Raw genomic sequence first — 19390 nt, 5'->3', positions numbered from 1 at the left:
TTTGTGAACTTCACACATCCACTTCCATTGAGGGTGAACATTATAAATATTAACTGTAATTGTAAAGGCAGTAAATAACAGCTTTGAAATAAATTGATTTGGTTTGTACTTTATTTAATGTTCTGAAATGCATGAGTATGTATTTTATGAATAATACATATTTGTGGGACAAAAGATTTCCACTAGAGGTGGGTGGTGTGTTTACTGATTGGTGGTATAGTGGACAGTGAAGAAGTTCATTTCAGAGTACAATGGGACTTTGATCAGATGGGATGATGGGCTGAGGCATGGCAGAAGGAATTTAATTTAAGTAAATGTGTGGTGTTGCATTTTGCGAAGACTAATCAGGGCAGGACTTACAATGGTAGGATCCTGGGAACTGTTGTCAAGCAAAGAGACCTTGTGGTGCAGGTCCATAGTCCCTTGAAAGTGGAGTCACAAGTAGACAAGGTGGTGAAGATGGTGTTTGGTATGCTTGCCTTTATTGGTCAATGCATTGAGTATAGGGGTTGGGAGGTCATATTGCAACTGTACAGGACATTGGTTAGGCCACTTTAGGAATTCTGTTTGTAATTCTCGTCTCCTTGTTATAGGAAACACTTGTTAAACTTGAAAGAGTTCAGAAAAGATTTACAAGGATGTTGTTGGGGCTGGTGGGTTTGAGTCATATGGAGAGGCTGAATAGGCTGAGGCTATTTTCAGTGGGTTTTGAGAAGATTTGTAGCTCAGGTTGAGGTTTTGGATGTAGGTTTGCTCGCTGAGCTGCAAGGTTCATTTCCAGATGTTTTGTTACCCTACTAGGTAACATCTTCAGTGGGCCTCAGGCAAAGCGATGCTGAAAATTCCTGCTTTCTATTTATATGTTTGGGTTTCTTTGGGTTGGTGATGTTATTTCCTGTGGTGATGTTATTTCCTGTGGTGAAATCACTTCCTGTTCCTTTTCTCAGGGGGTGGTAGATGGAGTCTAACTCAATGTGTTTGTTGATCGAGTTCCAGTTGGAATGCCATGCTTCTAGGAATTCTCGTGTGTCTTTGTTTGGTTTGTCCTAGGATGGATGTGTTGTCCCAGTTGATGTGGTGTCCTTCCTTATCTATATGTAAGGATACTAGTGAGAGAGGGTCATGTCTTTTTGCGGCTAGTTGATGTTCATGTATCCTGGTGGCTAGTTTTCTGCCTGATTGTCCAATGTAGTGTTTGTTACAGTTCTTGCACGGTATTTTGTAAATGATGTTAGATTTGCTTGTTGTCTGTATAGGGTCTTTCAAGTTCATTAGCTGCTGTTTTAGTGTGTTGGTGGGTTTGTGGGCTACCATGATGCCAAGGGACCTGAGTAGTCTGGCAGTCATTTCCGAGATGTCTTTGACGTAGGGGAGAGTGGCTAGGGTTTCTGGACATGTTTTGTCTGCTTGTTTGGGTTTGTTGCTGAGAAATTGGCAGACAGTGTTCATTGGGTATCTATTCTTTTTGAATATACGGTATAGGTGATTTTCCTCTGCTCTACACAGTTCCTCTGTGCTGCAGTATGTGTTGGCTCATTGAAATAATGTTCTGATGCAGCTTTGTTTGTGGGTGTTGGGATGATTGCTTCCAGGGCTATTTTCCCTGGAGGGTCGGAGGCCAAGGAGTGACCTTACAGAGGTTTATAAAATCATGAGGGGAATGGATAGGGTGAAAAATCAAGGTCTTTTTCACAGGGTAGGGAAGTCCAAAAATACAGGGCATAGGTTTAAGGTGGGACGGGAAAGATATAATAGGGACCTAATGGGAAACCTTTTCATGCAGAGGGTGGTGAGCATATGGAATGAGCGGCCAGAGGAAGTGGTGGAGGTTGGTACAATTACATTTAAAAGGCATCTGGACGGGTATATTAATAGGAATGGTCTACAGGGATATGGGCCAAGTGAAGGCAAGTTGGACCAGATTAATTTAGGATACCTGGTTGTCATGGACAAATTGGACCAAAGAGTCAAATCTAGTCTGACCTGTTCAGGTGCTGCCAGACCTGCTGAATTTCTCCAGCATTTTCTGTGCATGCTTCAGATTTCCAGCATCCACAATATATTGCTTGTATTTAAGTCACTTCTCATTCTGATTTTGAATTATATCAGTGTTCTTTCACTATCAGTGGGTGAGAAATCTGCAACTCCCTTCCTGACAGTATTGTGGGTGCAGCCTCAGACACTTCTCCTCCTTAACTAGAATATCTGTGTTGTCCCACTGTTTTGTGAAAAACATTTAAAATATTCATTCACAACTATCCTTGTGTCTTCTGCCATTTTGTTTTCTAATTGGCATTATTCTTTTCTCTTACTCATTATATATTTATAAAATATTAGTGCTGGGTTTTCCAATGATGGAAAGCGTCTCCCTCAATGTGAAAATGGCTGAGGAGCTGAAAAGAAATCTAGCAGTTTTATGGGGTCTGATCACTTGTGCATATTTGGCTGAGGAAGCTGTCTATAGAAATGTGGGGTATTGAGATGTGACAATACTGTACCTTTAAGGGATGTGTTCTATCCTGTTTCTCTTACAGAGGGGTTTTGTCACAGTGGCACTAGGCAGGCAGTTTGCAAATAGCTTTGGGTTTCTCCCTGGGTTTTTTTTAGAATGAGACAAAGAATCATGAGTGAGTGGGGTCAGGCTCAAACAGATCCTGAGGATTTTGGTTTTGTTTTAGTGGATACTTTTGTTATCTGCTAGATGCTGCTCAACCGAGGACTCAGACAGAGAATTTTCTTTTTAGAAATCAGAAGAAGCACATTGTTTATTTTAATTCTTTTCTCTACTGGATTGCAGAGAGACAGGACATGAGAATCATTACTATATTGCTGCATTACAAAAGCTGCCCTTTATTAGAACAGTTGATGATTAGTGGTTAAATAATATGTATGTGAATAAAGTTATATTTGTTTGAAGCTTATTTGTAGACTGATTGAATCATATCTGGAACACAGCACCCTACATTTGCCTTCAAAACAAAATAAAAGTTAGGATCTAGGCTACGGTGGCACGGTGGCACAGTGGTTAGCACTGCTGCCTCACAGCGCCTGTAGACCCGGGTTCAATTCCCGACTCAGGCGACTGACTGTGTGGAGTTTGCATGTTCTCCCCGTGTCTGCGTGGGTTTCCTCCGGGTGCTCCGGTTTCCTCCCACAGTCCAAAGATGTGCAGGTCAGGTGAATTGGCCAAGCTAAATTGCCCGTAGTGTTAGGTAAGGGGTAAATGTGGGGGTATGGGTGGGTTGCGCTTCGGCGGGGTCGGTGTGGACTTGTTGGGCCGAAGGGCCTGTTTCCACACTGTAAGTAATCTAATCTAATCTAAAAAAAAGTAATCTAATCTAATCTAATCTACCTCCGTAAAATATTTTGGGAGAGGTCTCTAACAGAGGGTGTTATCTTATGATGGACATTTGGTATTTGCCTGTTGCATGGTATGGAAGAATGAGAGGTGAGGTTATTGAAACATATAAGATCCTGAGGATACTTCCTCTTCAGGGGGAACTGAGGACTAGATCCTGGATTCTTTATATTCATTCTGGAGAACAAGCCCAATAAAAATCAATGAAAAAATGCAAAGGACAAGTCCAGAGGAATCCTTGGATACCTAGAGAAATACTGTCAGTATTCCTGACCTATTATCCCATAAAATGAGTGAATCATGTTGGGGTTTTTAAAAATGGAACTTTATTTTTAAGTTTGTTCTATATGGATATGGTCATTAGCTCCTCCTCCTTACAGTTTCACCACTGGCTATAAGCTGCAATTGGGGTCAGGAGGCAGAAACCTTGCAGACATGACATTAAGACTGAGAATGCATAACTGACAATTGATACACAGATGTGTATTACTCTCAGTTGATGTGTTTTGGTCCAGGATACAAACAAATGATAATCGTACCATCACTGGTTGATTTAATGGAGCCGAACTGTGAGAAAACATTGGGTGCCACTCTGTGGAATGGGTCAATCAAAAACTCGTCTGGCGTAATCACAAACCGTAAGTTGTTTTTAAAGGACATTAGCGATTGAAGCTGTAATGAGAGGTCGCAAGGTTACAGGTCAAGGAAAGCACCAGCAATTGTAAACAATTTTCAGAAAACAGATATTTTCACAATGCCTTTCAAACTTATACCATTTATATATTGCTTAGAGAGAATTAGGGATTTTATGACATAGGATTTAGCAGGCAAAGGCTGAGACATTGTCATATGCCTTTATATTTAATAGCAGATAATTGATTCATATTTATCCTATGCTACCCTAAGACTACTGTTGATATGTGTAAGATATACAGTTCTATTGAACCAGTGCAACTGTACGATATAAACATAAAAGGTCATTTAAGACAAACATAATCTTTGCTGAGGCACTTATACACATGCAACTTCCAGTAAAGATGTTCATGGGATTTGACAACTAAGTTCAGTATTTGTAATGAGTGCTGTTTGCACAAGCAGACATGTCAGTTGGGCATCTTTATCTTGTGGCAGCATGAGGAATCTTTCAAACATGCCCCTGTGCTTGCATTTCGTTCAGTCATCCAGATGCTGCTCCTCCCAGGTTGATGTGGGGATAGCACTGTATGGATCCATGATCACTTTGGCACAGCGGATAATCATCATAATCAGGAAGAGGCACAGGAGAACAAAGCAGGCCAATGTCAATCCTTTGTCCACATCAACGTACATTGGTTCAGGTGTGGCATTCTCCATTGCTTTGGACTTTCTTCATCAGCCTCTCTCATCACTGCTACCATCCTGAAAGTCCTGACAAAAAAATTGCAAAAAAATTGAAATAATCTTGAATAAAAATAAAGGTGTGCTTTTGTTTTGCATATTTCATGATCTTGGGAATTGCCAAAGCTAATGAAGTGATTCTCTTTTGAACTGTAGAGTCAGAGAGTCATGCAGCATGGAAACAGGCCCTTCAGCCCAAACAGTCTATGCTGACCATAATCCCAAATTAAACTAGTCCCACCTGTCTGCGATTGGCCCATTTCCCTCCAAACCTTTCCTATTCATGTACTTATTCAAAAGTCTTCTAAATGTTGTAACTAGTCCCACATCCAACACTTCTTCTGGAAATTCATTCCACACAGGAACTATGCCTGAGTAAAAAAGTTGCTCCTCATGTCTTATTTAAATCTTCCTCCTCTCATATTAAAAATACGTCCTCTAGTCTTGAAATCTCCCACCCTAGGGGAAAAACGTCATTCACCTATCTATGCCCCTCATAATTTTATAAACCTCTATCAGGTCAACCCTCAACCTCCTACACTCCAGTGAAAAATGTACCAGCCTATCCATTCTTGGCAACATCCTGGTAAATGTCATCAGAACCCTCTCCAGCTTAATAATACCTTTTTGTACTTTTGCAATGTAGTAAACACAGAAGCCAACTTGGTGAATCTTTGCAATTCTCTGCCCCAGAGGATTGTGGAGGCTCAGTCATAAAGTCCAGGACAAAGATTCTAATGACTTAAGAGGTCCAAGGTTAGTGTGGGAATATTGAGGTAGATGACCAGCCACAATCTCGAATGGCAGTGCAGACTAGAAGGGGTGAATGGTCTAATTCTACTCTGATATTCCTCTATAATTATCTTGTCATTATCTAACTACTGTTTCTTGGAACTGATTGTGCACAAACCTGTTACTTCAAATAATATTCTAATTTTGTTTTGATGTATTGGAAATTGCTGTGCTCTTAGTATTCAATATTTAGTACTTCCAATGTAGCATGAAACCTCACTTAACTTATGGTAGTGACAAGCCTCCTGCCAGCATAAACAAATGATTTATCAGGCATCACACTACCCAATTATGAGTGCAATATTTTTGAAATATGAAGAGTCTTGTTCTGAGAAGAAATGAAAATGAACCTTCAAATGGAGGTGGGTAAAATGACTGATGTCATGACTAGTTGTCTTATGGCCATTGGTCAAGAGGATTCACACAATTGACTGACAGTGGCAGCTACATGCCCCTAGAAATATGGGATATCAGCAAGTGCTCAGGGGAAGAGATCACTCTTCATTGAGTAGAGCCTTATCATACAATCTTCAGAGGGCTGTTGTCTCCAGATGGTGAGAGGCCAGAAGAAGAGGAGCAAGATCCATGGGAGAGTTCCCTAACACCGGGGTTAGAGAACAGAATGTTGTCCCTACAAGTTTAGTAAGAACAACAATCTCTGTACCAACAGTCTGTTTGCCCTCTGGCATCAGTAGATCATCTGCAATTATCATAGTCATATCCTTTCCTTTGTCTAATTAATAAACGTATCATATCTAAACTGTTGCTTCTTAACAAACTCAATAAATTATCAAAACATTGCCATGAATCATTGACTGCCTAACTGTGATCACAGACCCCTAAAAATCAATATATGATTCTGTGCCAAAAACTTGTTAATAATTGAACCTCGTTTACATTGCTTGAGGTTCCTAGTTCATACTACTTGAGGTCTTCTAATCACAGAAAAAGGAAAAGTGGGTGGGTCTTACTAACAGCAAATCCTAGTACCATCTGTAAATGCTGAGTCTTTCTCGTAGTCATTAATGTCATTTCCCCAGCTCCAATTGCCATTGGAAGGAAGCTGGCCTTAAACTAGTGTGCAGATTGCACCATAGGGTGGGACAGCACCTCCCATGGAGTTTGGAACCTGGCTGGCTTCTTCCTTTCGCTGCAGGAAGTCTAGACTTCTCACAACATGGAAGGCCACCATCTGGAAACATATCCTTGAATGTTCATTTCTCCATTCAATCAGGGATCAAGATGGTGACCATACTGAGTTCCAAAATATGACATCTTGCTGGTTGTACTCAGAGATGGAAGAAAGAGAAAGATAGGCATGTTCATGTATTGTGTTCTGTTATTCCACATTTAACCAATTATTAGAAATAAAGGAATTATCTTTTTCCAATATTGATTGTGCATTCCCCCCCAGTTCAGGACTGGGAAGTGGTAATGAATGAATGCAGCTATCGATGACTTCAGCTGAAGACACAGCAGCAAAATCTACGGAGTTTTACACAAGAACAGTTCACATTCATATCTCCCCTGTTGCATTAGTTGGTTTATCCAGAGAAGATTGAGTTTTCTTTATCATTTGGCAAGCAGTCAAAATCAATTAGTTATCAGTACTTCAGTAATCCTTTCTACTCCAAACAAAGTTTCAGAAGACAATGCTCAAAGGGATTTATTCAAACACTTTGAGCTGAAGATAACTTTATAATTACATATTAATGAAGCACTGAACTTCTCCAGAAAAGGTTTGGGATATGATTCATTGCATTCTTCAAAGCACATTTGTTGTGATCTCAAACCAATTTAATCAATCATATCTGGTGTCTGTCGAAAGAGCCAAGTGAATTATATTTTACAAAGACTGCAGGCATCATTACTTAAAGCATTGGATTGAAATCTATATCTAACATTTGTTGTCTATGGTTGGTTGATGCTGGTCACCTGGATTCCTCACTGATTAAATTCTATTCATAAAGATAAGATACCTTCTACTCTAAAAGGAGCTTAACTTTAAATGGATTAGAAGATGCTTCAAACTGACACATCACATATGATCATCACAACATTTACTATGGTACTCTTCTGTGGGGAATTAAGAAAATTTCATAGTATTCTAGAAATTTTTTGAACTGTTGAAAATTAGTCTACCTCTGATACAAATTGTCACGTATATATACTCCACTCCTGTCACTTGTATATCGTGGTACTTGAGGGGAAACTACAGCGTCAAAAATGTCATCTTTTGGATGAATTACTAAATCAAATAACTGCTTTTGTTTCTCAGTGGATGAGAAATATCTGTTGCTACTATTTGAAGAACAGCTAGAGAATCAGTATTCATCCTGAACAACTATTACTAAACCAGTTGGTTATAGGATGACCAAGAGTGAAAAATATGGCAAGATGCACAGCTATTTAAATGAACATATGGAATGGAAAAGGGAGGAGGGGAACACCTGATAATACAGCATGACAAAAAGACAAGAATAAAATAGGACCTTGGTTCAGAGGGTGGAGAACAGGAATAACAAGTGTCAGAAATTTCGGGCGGCACGGTGGCACAGTGGTTAGCACTGCTGCCTCACAGCGCCTGAGACCCGGGTTCAATTCCCGACTCAGGCGACCGACTGTGTGGAGTTTGCACGTTCTCCGCGTGTCTGCGTGGGTTTCCTCCGGGTGCTCCGGTTTCCTCCCACAGTCCAAAGATGTGCGGGTCAGGTGAATTGGCCATGCTAAATTGCCCGTAGTGTTAGGTAAGGGGTAAATGTAGGGGTATGGGTGGGTTTCGCTTCGGCGGGTCGGTGTGGACTTGTTGGGCCGAAGGGCCTGTTTCCACACTGTAAGTCTAATCTAATCTAATCTAATCAAATTGCTGGCATATGCAGTTTATAATCCGTTCCCCCCCCCCCCCCAAGTAGTCATTATCACACTGAACAGAGCATTAAGTACGAAATAATCAGAGCTTGTAACAAATGCAACATAATGATCATGATATTTCTAATCTTTTTATAGAATAGAAAAATTAGTTTGGCAAAGATAGACAGAATGGTGAACTTGTAGAATGCTTTTGGAACTACTCCCCCGAAATATACAGATGCATTGTGGAACCAACTAAGGACAAAGTTCTTTTAGATCTAGTATTGTACAGTACAGCTGTGCTGGAAAAAATAATATCATATTGGAACTAAATACTATATCAATTTTGAAAGTAACACACTCTTTTCCCAAACCAGATTCTTCAACGTACACAATGCTAATTATATAGGTATGATGCGAAAGCTCGCTAAGGTTAATTGATTAAAAAACACTAAAAGGATGGCCATAAATAATCAATGCAAAACATTTAAAGAAATTATTCAAAATATGTTTATCAAAAATATGTACCATTAAAAATCAGAAAAATAATCAATGAGAAAAGTGCATCAGTTCCTTACTGGGAAAGAAATAGAAGTTAATCATATTGTGAAGAACAGTAGTAAGCCTAAAGACAGAGAGCTTTAGGAATCAGCAAAGGGTGATCAAAATGTTGCTAAAAGGAAAACCTAGGAGAAGAGAATACATGAGCCAAGAATATAAAAAATGATATTAAAAGCTTTTATAAGAAAAGGAAGAGAGTAGCTAAAGGAGTTATCGCTTATCAGGAGTAAAGACAGGAGAAATTATTATGATAAATTAGGAAATAGTAAAAAACTTGGACAAAAGAGTGGCATGGTGACTCAATGGTTAGCATTGCAGACTCACAGCACCTGTGACCCGGGTTTGATTCCAGCCTTAAGTGACTATCTGTGTGGGATTTGCACATTCTCCCCATGTCTACATGGGTTTCCTCTGGATGTTCTGGTCTCCTCCCACTGTTCAACCCTGTGCAGGTTAGGTGGATTGGCCATGCTAAATTGCCCCATAGTATCCATAAATGTGTATGTTAGATGGGCTAGTCATGGGAAATGCAGGGTTATGGGTGGGTCTGGGTGGGACACTCTTCAGAGGGTCAGTATGGACTCAGTGGGCTGAAAGGTTTTATGGATTCGATATAATATTTTGCATGTGTTTTACAGTAGAAGAAACACAAGGGGCTAATAAAACTGAAGAAATTAAAGTAATTAATATCCACAGAGAAAATGTATTGAAGAAACTTAAGGGATTAAAAATTGACAAATTCCTAAAAAGGATGGAATTCAAGAAAGAATGGAAAAAGAGAAAGGAACTGAAGGCCACAACTGTGTATTAGAGTCACACCATCTGAAAACAGCCCTTTGGTCCAACTAGTCACACCAACCATGTACCCAAACTAAGCTAGTCCCACTTGGCTGCATTTTGCCCAAATCCCTACAAGCTTTCCCTATTGATGAACTTATCCAAATGTTTTAAATATTGTAACCATATTTGCATCTACCACTTTCTTTGGCAGTTCATTCCACACACTAACCACTATCTGTGCAAAAAGACTTGCCCTCATGCTCCTTTTAAATTATTCTCCTCTCACCTTAAAAATTTGAAATATTTGTTGTTACAGCTGCTCTAAATATTTGAGTTGTTACCTCGCATGGGGTGAGGTTATTAAAGGTTAGCTTAAATGGAATTTTAAAAAATATTAGAAATCAACCAGGTCAAAACTAATTTGAATATTCTTAACCACATAATCTCAAAGGTAAATCAATTAGACTGTAGTTCCAGAAGGAGGTAAATTTCACAGAATCACACAATTTGCCATGGGGCAGAGGATGCCTCTCAGTCCTTTGTGGCTGCACCAGCTCTCTGGCATTTTAAGCATGTGCCAAACCTTTGTGCTTTCTCTATAAACTTGAATATTGTTTCTATTTAAATAATCATCCCTCTTGAATGCCTTATTCAATATTAAACACAGAAGCATTCATAAAGTAGCTGTATCCTTAAGAATACAAGAAATAAGAACAGGAAACCTCACCTTGATCCTGTCCCACCACTCAAAACAATTATCACTGATTTACAAATTATACAGTACAGAAAAGGGCCTTTGGTCCATTGAGTTTGCACTAATTAAACTACTTGAAACTCACACTAATCTCACTTCCCAGCATTTGAATAATAGAATCCCTACAGTGTGGAAAGACACCATTTGGTCCAACAAGACCACACTGACCCTCCAAAGAGTAATCCACCCGGACCCAATCCCCTACCCTATTACTCTATGTTTACCCCTGACCAACGCACCTAGCCTACATATCCCTGAACGCTATCGGCAATTCAGCATGGCCAATTTACCTAATCTGCTCATCTTTAGTTTGTGGGAGGAAACCAAAGCACCTGGAGGAAACCCACACAGACATGGAGAATGTGCAAACTCCACACAAACAGTCGGCCAAGGCTGGAATTGAACCCATAGCCTTGAATGTCATGACATTTCAAATGCTCGTCCAATTACCTTTTAAAGGTTGTGACGTTTCCTGCCTCAGCTACCCTCCCAGGCAGTACATTCTAGATTCCTACCACCCTCCGGGTGAACATAATTTTCCTCAAGTCCCCTCTAAGCTTCCTGCCTTTCACCTTAAAATTATGCCCCTCATGATTGACCTGTTGGTGATCTTCTGCCTTAATGCTCCCAGACACTCCCCATATCTCTTAATTCTTTGCAAGAACACATTTGCCAACTCAGTATATTCAGTAATAAAGCATTTATCACCCTCTGGGGGCCAGAATTCCAAAGATTCACAACTTTATGGTGAAGAAAAATTCTCCTTATCTCCATGGTAAATAGAATCCCCACAGTACAGAAACAGGCCTTTTGCCCCACTGAATCTGAACCAAAGAACGTCCAACCCAGACCCAGTTCTATCCCTGTAACCCTACATTTCCCATAGGGAACCCACTGAGCCTGCACACTATGAGACAGTTCAGCATGGCCAATCCACCTAACCAGCACTTCTTTGGATTGTGGGAGGAAACTGGAGCACCCAACAGAAACCCACATAGGGAGAAGATGCAAACTCCTCACAGAGAGTCACCCAATGCTGGAATTGAAACAGTCCTTGGCGCAGAGACAGCATTGTTAATCACCATGCCACTGTGCTGCCACCTTGTCCTGACACTGTGTCCATGTGTCCTAGATTTACATCCCTCACTGTCTAATCTATCAAGTCTAGATACAGTCAGAATTGCAGGTTCCTCACTCACAGTCACACTTTTCTGAACCTGACCACTGACCAAAGTAAAATAGCCTATCTACAGTGGTACGATCACCTCTGGGAATAAAGTATCGAGGCAGCGCTCCCTGCGTACTCTGATGCATCACAATATCCGCTATACTGCAGCTCCTCGAGCTATAGGCACTTACCACACACACATTTGCCTTGGATCACAGTGGCATCCAGAAGTTCCCATACTTTGCAGTTGCTACACATCACCTACCCTACCATCTGTATTATGTTTCAATCAATTTAATTTTTATTAACTAATTTATAATTAGTAAAGCACACTACTACCAATAATATTCACTAATGTTCATAAACTTTACTAATACTAATGAAACCTGACAATTACCAATAAATTTCCTGAGGTTTAAAAGATAAGGTAAATGATAAAAATACATACCAACAAGCAATTACCTATTTCCCTGTGATGTCATTTTTCATTTTCAACCAAATTCAGTTTGGATTTTTAGGGAACTAATATCCTGCCAGTTTTCTGTACCCTCTTGTTTTTAACTCCTACACTCTGTGTGTCAACAACATTAAAAAAAGGAGCACCTCACTCCCACCCTCTTCCATATCAAACTCTCAAGTTTACATTCATTTCAGCATTTAAAGCCTTGAACCCACATCAGTGTTTCAGTTAGAGCTTCACAGACTGGGGATGATGGGTGTGGAGTAGTGAAGAATCCTAACCTCATCCCTGGGCAGGAGTTGCATTGTTACTAGTGGGGAGGCTGTCTATGTATACCAAGCAGCCAAAACATAAGTGCTCTCTTGTGCTAAAGAGCATGATGGTTTGCTGCAAGTTATGGAGGAGTCAGAGCCAAACAGTTTCAGAATAATTAACAGTAAAACCCATCAAATTCTCCAAGACACGACAACATTACATTAAAGGATGGACTGTGCCAAGTTCCAGCCTGTTACAGCGTCATCATCTCAACCTCACTGGATCATTACTGGCACAAAGACTTTGTGAAGCAAGCCAAGTTGAAACCAGTGAATCATAGCTTCTTGACTTTCCATTGTAAAGGAAAACAATCTAAATTAAATATATTTTGGTACATTCAGAAACTTTAATGAATCCATAATCACTTTTAAAAACTCTCCAATGCCCACTGATGGATCCTGATTTGAAATATTAATCTTTTATTTCATAGAATCCCTACAGTGTGAGAATAGGCCATTTGGCCCAACAAGTCCACACCGACCCTCTGAACATTAGCCCACCCAGACCCATTCCCCTACATTTATCCCTGACTAATGCACCTAACCTACACATCTCTGATCACTGTGGGCAATTTAGCATGGCCAATTCACCTAACCTGCACATCTCTTGATTGTGGGAGGAAACCGGAGCACCTGGATAAAACCCACACAACACGGGGAGAATGTACAAACTCCACTCAGACAGTCGCCCAAGGTGGGAATCGAACCATTGTCACATCTTCCAGCTGCATTGCTTCCTTAACTTCTTCTTTTCATCCTGATCACTATACTATTTCATTTACAAGTTTTCCTCCTGAATCTGAAAATACTGCACATGGTATATCTGTATGGGAAGCATATTTCGAGCTTCAGCTGAACTCAAAGCAGGAATTCAAGTTAAAACTCTTGAATGTCCATAATGTGTGTATGATTGTTTTTTTTTGTCCAGCTCTCTTCTCTACGCTTGGCCAAGGGAGGTAATGGTGCAGTAATAATGTCACTGGATTAATAAATCTCTGGGGTCATGGGTTTGAATTCTACTTCCCAAATGGAAAATAAACAATGAAACTGGCAAATGTAACATACTTGTCCAATTCCTCTTACAAACTTCAAAATGGAGCTTTAGTATACTCATTTCTAAGAGCTGAATCTTACCAGCAATCAGTTAACTAATGAGTTTCATGGAGGGTTTCTCTCTGCGGAGACTTCATAGAATCTCTACAATGTGGAAAGAGGCCATTCAGCCCACATCAACCTTCTGAAGAGCAATCACCTGATCCAACCCACTACTGTACCCCCTCATTTACCACAGCTAATTCTCCTGACCTCCACATCTCTGGGCCCTTCACAGCCAATTCACCTAACTTGCACATCTTTGGACTGTGTAAGGAAACCAGAGCACCCAGACATGGGGAGACATGCAAACTTCACACAGACAGTTGTTCAAGGGTGGAATCAAACCTGGGTCCCTGGATCTGTGAGGCAGCAGTGCTAACCACTGAGCCATTGTGCATCCTTTGTGAGCCTTCTCATGTGGTTGTCCCAAGCTTGCCTCATTTACTAGGTCCACGCCCAATGGCAGCCCACTTGTCCGATGTTAGCTTGATTCTCCCACTTGCAGGAGGTGGAAGTACTCACTGCTATTGAGAAATTCTGGGATCTTGGCACTGACGCCACGTGTCAAAGTCCATTGTGCATCCAATCAAGCATTAGCACCCAGAGTTGCCTGCATAGTTGGGAACATTTGCCCGGACATGACAGACAAGGGGAAATTGGTGCCCACTTTGCAGGGGGGTCCTGCTGGACAAGGTGGCACATGCCCATCCCCCAGGATCAGAGAGGAGGTCCTAACACCAGACCCTCCCAGTCCCGGTCAAGGTTGCTGCCCAGGACACTATGACCTCAAATATTGCAGAAGTGTTCAGCAATCCTACAAAAGGGTCAGTGACATACTTCACTTTGCCAGGTAAGTACCACAATCTTCACTGCGACCTCACACATTCACTATCTCCAGCATTGCAAACACCTCCCATCAAGAAACATCCACGTGCTAGCGAGACAACGAATAGGGAGAGAGAGGAGTTGAACACGTAGCTACAGGGATGGTGCAGGAGGGAGGGTTTCAGATACCTGGATAATTGAGGCTCATTCTGGGGTAGGTGGATCCTCTACAAACAAGATGGTCATCACCTGAACCAGAGAAATACCAATATCCTGGAAGGGAGGAAATTTGCTAATGTTCTTTGGGAGGGTTTAAACTAATTCAGCAGGGGGATGGGAACCCAAGTTGTAGTTCCAGTGTCCAGGAGGTTGATAGTAGTGAGGTCAGAAATATGGTGGTTTGAAGTGTGTCTACCTCAACACCACGAGCATCCGGAATTTGGTGAGTGAACTTGCAGCATGGGTTGGTAACTGGGACTTCAATGTTGAGACATGGATACAGCAGGGACAGGAATGGTTGTTGTAGATTCTGGGATTTAGATATTTCAGTAAAAACAGGGAAGATGGTAAAACAGGAGGAGGCATGGCATTGTTAGTCAAGGACAGTATTACGTTTGCAGAAAGGACATTTGAGGACCCATCTACTGAGGTAGTATAGGTTAGAATCAGGAAAGGAGAGGTCACTCTGCTGGGAGTTTTCTCAAGGCCTCCAAATAGTTCCAGAGATGTAGAGGAAAATGTAGCAAAAATGATTCAGGATAGGAACGAGAATAACAGGGTAGTTGTTATGGGGACTTTGACTTTCCAAATATTGATTGGAAATACTATAGTTTGAGTACTTTTGATGGGCCAGCTTTTGTCCAATGTGTGCAGGAAGGCTTCCTGACGCTGTATGTAGACAGGCCAAAAAGGTGCGAGGCCACATTGGATTTGGTACTGGGTAATGAACCCAGCCCAGTGTTAGATTTGGAGGTAGGTGAGCACTTTGGTGATAGTGACCACAATTTGGTTATGCTTACTTTAGCGATGGAAAGGGATAGGTATGTACTGCAGGGCTAGTGTTAGAGCTGGGGGAAAGGAAATCATGATGTGATTGGGTAAAAAATAGGATGGGGAAAGAAACTGCAGGGGATGGGCACAATTGAAATGTGAAGCTTATTCAAGGAACAGCTAGTGCAGATCCTTGATAAGTATGTACCTGCCAGGCAGGGAGGATGTGGTCGAGCCAGGAAGCCATGGTTACTAAAGAAGTTGAATCTCTTATCAAGGGGAAGAAGAAGGCTTACGTTTGAATGAGACATGAAGGCTCAGTTAGGATGCTTGAGAGTTACAAGTTAGCCAGGAAAAACTTAAAGAGAGAACTAAGAAGAGCCAGGAGGGGACATGAGAAGTCATTGGCAAATAGGATCAAGGAAAATCCTAAAGCTTTCCATAGGTATATCAGGAATAAAGGAATGACTAGAGTAGGATTAGGGCCAGTCAAGGACAGTAGTGGGAAGTTTTGTGTGGAGTCTGAGGAGATAGGAGGAGCACTAAATGAATACTTATCACCTGTATTCACACTGGAAAAAGACAATGTTGTTGAGGAGAATACTGAGATACAGGCCACTAGCCTAGACGGGATTGAGGTTCACAAGGAGGAGGTTTTAGCAATTCTGGCAAGTGTGAAAACAGGTAAGTCCCCTGGGTAGGATGGGATTTAGCCTAGGATTCTCTGGGAAGCCAGGGAGGAGATTGCTGAGCCTTTGGCTTTGATCTTTATGTCGTCATTGCCCACAGGAATAGTGCCAGAAAACTGGAGGATAGCAAATGTCCCCTTTTTCAAGAAGGGGAGTAGAGACAACCCTGTATTTATAGACCAGTGAACCTTACTTTGGTTGTGGACAAACTGTTGGAAGAGATTATAAGAGATGGGAGTTATAATCATCTAAAGAGGAATAGGTTGATTAGAGATAGTCAACACGGTTTTGTGAAGGGTAGGTCATATCTTGGTAGCCTTATTGAGTTCTTTGAGAAGATGACCAAACGGGTGGATGAGGGTAAAGTGGTTGATGTGGTGTATATGGATTTCAGGAAGGTATTTGATAAGGTTCCCCACGGTAGGCTATTGCACAAAATATGGAGGCATGGGATTGAGGGTGATTTAATGGTTTGCATCATGCTAGCTGAAAGTAGACAGAGGGTGATTGTTGATGGGAAATGTTCACCCTGGAGCTCAGTTACTTGAAGGATCTGTTTTGGGTCCACTGTTGTTTATCATTTTCATAAATGACCTAGATGAGTGTGTAGAAAGAGCAACAGCAATAAAGAGTGCTGGGCTAATGGTAAGATTCTTGGTAGAGTGGGTGAGCAGAGAGATCTCTGTGTCCATGTACATAGATCCCTGAAGGTTGCCACCAGGTTGAGAGGGTTGTTAAGAAGACATACGGGTGTGTTAGCTTTTATTGAGAATTGAATTTTGGAGCCACGAGGCCATGCAGCCACACCTGGAGTATTGTGTACAGTTCTGGTCACCACATTATAGGAAGGATGTGGAAGACTTTGAAATGGTTCAGAGGAGATTTACCAGGATGTTGCCTGGTATGGAACTTATGAAGAAAGGCTGAGGGACTTAAGGCTTTTTTCATTAAAGAAAAGGTTGAGAGGTGACTTATTTGAGACATATAACATAATCAGAGGGTTAGATGGGGTGGACAGTGAGAACCCTTTTCCTGGATGGTGATGGCTAACACGAGAGGACATAGCTTTAAATTGAGGGCTGATATATATAGGACAGATGGCAGCAGTAGTTTCTTTACTCAGAGAGTAGTAGCGGTGTAAGTGAGGACTGCAGATGCTGGAGACCAGAGTGGAAAAGTGTGGTGCTGGAAAAGCGCAGCAGTTTAGGTGTGGAATGCTCTGCCTGCAACAGTGGCAGATTCGCCAACTTTAAGGGCATTTAAATGCTCATTAGATAGGCATATGGACGAGAATGGAACAGTGTAGGTTAGATAGGCTTCAGATCAGTTCCACAGGTTGGCGCAACATTGAGGGCCGAAGGGCCTGAACTGGGCTGTAATGTTCAATGTTCTATCTTCTACCATTCTTGCCTGTAATACTTCCCCTCACTTATTCTAACCCTCCACAAAAACTCCACATGACTAACCCTGCCTGGCCTGTATGCTGCCTATTCACTCACCCAGGACACCTCACCTCTTTTCTCTAATCAGCACCAACATTAAATAGCTGTGAAACCCTCTTTCATCTCACTTAATCCCTACCTTTCTCTCATTTCAGGAAAAAACAGATCGTAACAGGGCCAGACATTCAGCTCCTTACCCTCTATGAGGTGAGATCTTGGTACTGGTCATTGAAAACCAACACCATTCATGTGTAGATGTCAAAACCTCCATCACCCTGTGACCAAGGAAGAAGCATTGCCCATTGTCTTGCTGTTGTCCTATTATCCCCACTGTACATCTAACACAACACTGCCTCTACCATGACATATTCTCTTGCTTGTCTCCTGCAGGTACCATCGGGATGTCTGCAATCTCCTGGTCAAGGGACCGACACTGTAATATGTCCCCACGTCCAGCTCTAAGGAAGAGGCTGTTCCCGTGCAGCCTCCAGCAGGCCACGTACTGACACCTCGAAGGGTATGTTTTTTAGCTCTGAGTCAGGAGCAGCTAGGTCACATCTCCACAGCTGGCTGAGGAAGAATCACCCCAGGTCACTGACACTCATGGGATTGCTAGAGACCATGCACCTGCTCAGAGAGCCCACTGACGTGCACCATCAGACACAGGAGCAGCAGGCGGGTTTATCAGTGACGCTGGGTACAGAGATAGCAGGAATGCTGCAAATCAGTTGGGACGCTGCTGCCTCAGGCATGCCAGTGTCTGGCTGCCTCAATGGACAGTTTGTCATCGGCCATGGAGAGCTAGGTCCAGTAGTTTCAGAGTCTGCTGGGTATCAATACACACGCTTCAGGCCTGCACTTCATTGACCTAGCCACCACCAATGGTGAGATGACAGGAAGACATGGGGCTTTCACCTGACTCCAGGCGCTCCCCCCCCGCCATTCCCAGAAGGAGGCAGGATGGTACCTGTGGACACTAGTCTGTGGAGGAACCATACCCGGGCTTCCCGGACACTCCAGAGGTGGCTGAGCCCTCCATCTCTACCCTGCCCACACCCACCTCAGCCCTGTCAAAGTTCAAGCTGAAAAGGTTGTATCTGTCTCTGGATAGGACACACACACCATGTCTGCACCCTCGAGAGACCAGTGCCCTCCCTGGGTCACCCAGTGAACCCTCCAAGGCCAACGGGCTCCACTGTCGAGCTGAATCTGTCCACTCCAGCGGCAGAGCCGGAAATGCACCAAGACGTGGTGGGTAGGACAGAAAGGAGAAAACCTACTGAGGGCACAGAGGTGGCACAATGACAGGGCACTGTAAATACATTATCATATTTGGCAAAATGTCCCATTCTTCACCAACTGTGAGTGTGCGATGTCCAACCAGTTCCAATAAGCCCAGCCATCCTGAGCATGTTTCATGCCCCAAGGTATGAAGTGAGCAGCTCCTGCACCATGTGCTGCCTCTGGGGAAACGGCAGGGGATTTTGCTACTTTCACAACCAGCACCAATCTTTCTAGGAAGCAAATCATTACTAATGTGTCTGAGCCATTACTGGGATTGATTGATTGATAATGTGACATGCTGTGGCTGAGAGAGCCTGGGCTGAGGATTTGTCCTGCACACAGTCGGTTCACATTCAGCATGAGGTGCTTCAGGGTGGGTTTCAGTTTCAGTGAATGGGGATCTGTGCATTGCTGCTGAATGAAACCCTCACCCCGTTCACTCTGGGTGTGGTCATAGCCATTTCCATTTCCATTGGACACTTCTTATTTACAGCATGATGGAAAGTGACAGTGACCAATCCTCAAACAGTGAGTCTCAGGCTCAGCCCCTCCATCCTGAGGTCAACCCACAAAGGTACACGCTCCCTTCTCGGTAGTAATTCCTGTCAACACAACTGACTGTGAACCTCCCCAAGTTCCCACCCCACCAGT

At 42.3% G+C, this 19390-nt stretch overlaps 1 protein-coding gene across 4 annotated transcripts in view; it reads right to left on the bottom strand.

The window, feature by feature from the left end:
* Positions 1-3661: 3661 nt before the first annotated feature.
* LOC132834336 (cortexin domain-containing 1 protein) overlaps positions 3662-19390 on the bottom strand; it is a 51084-nt gene continuing 35355 nt past the window's right edge. For all 4 annotated transcript variants that reach the window (XM_060853103.1, XM_060853100.1, XM_060853102.1 and 1 more), the window contains one exon: positions 3662-4765. In XM_060853103.1, coding sequence (XP_060709086.1) covers positions 4532-4711 — 180 coding nt within the window. In that variant the 5' untranslated portion in view covers positions 4712-4765 and the 3' untranslated portion in view covers positions 3662-4531. The remainder of the gene's footprint in view (positions 4766-19390) is intronic.

This window comes from Hemiscyllium ocellatum, chromosome 39 (genome assembly GCF_020745735.1).
Source record: "Hemiscyllium ocellatum isolate sHemOce1 chromosome 39, sHemOce1.pat.X.cur, whole genome shotgun sequence".
Lineage (NCBI taxonomy): Eukaryota > Metazoa > Chordata > Chondrichthyes > Orectolobiformes > Hemiscylliidae > Hemiscyllium > Hemiscyllium ocellatum.
Note: the sequence above shows the minus strand (reverse complement) of the source record. Positions and strands in the feature narration are given on the sequence as shown.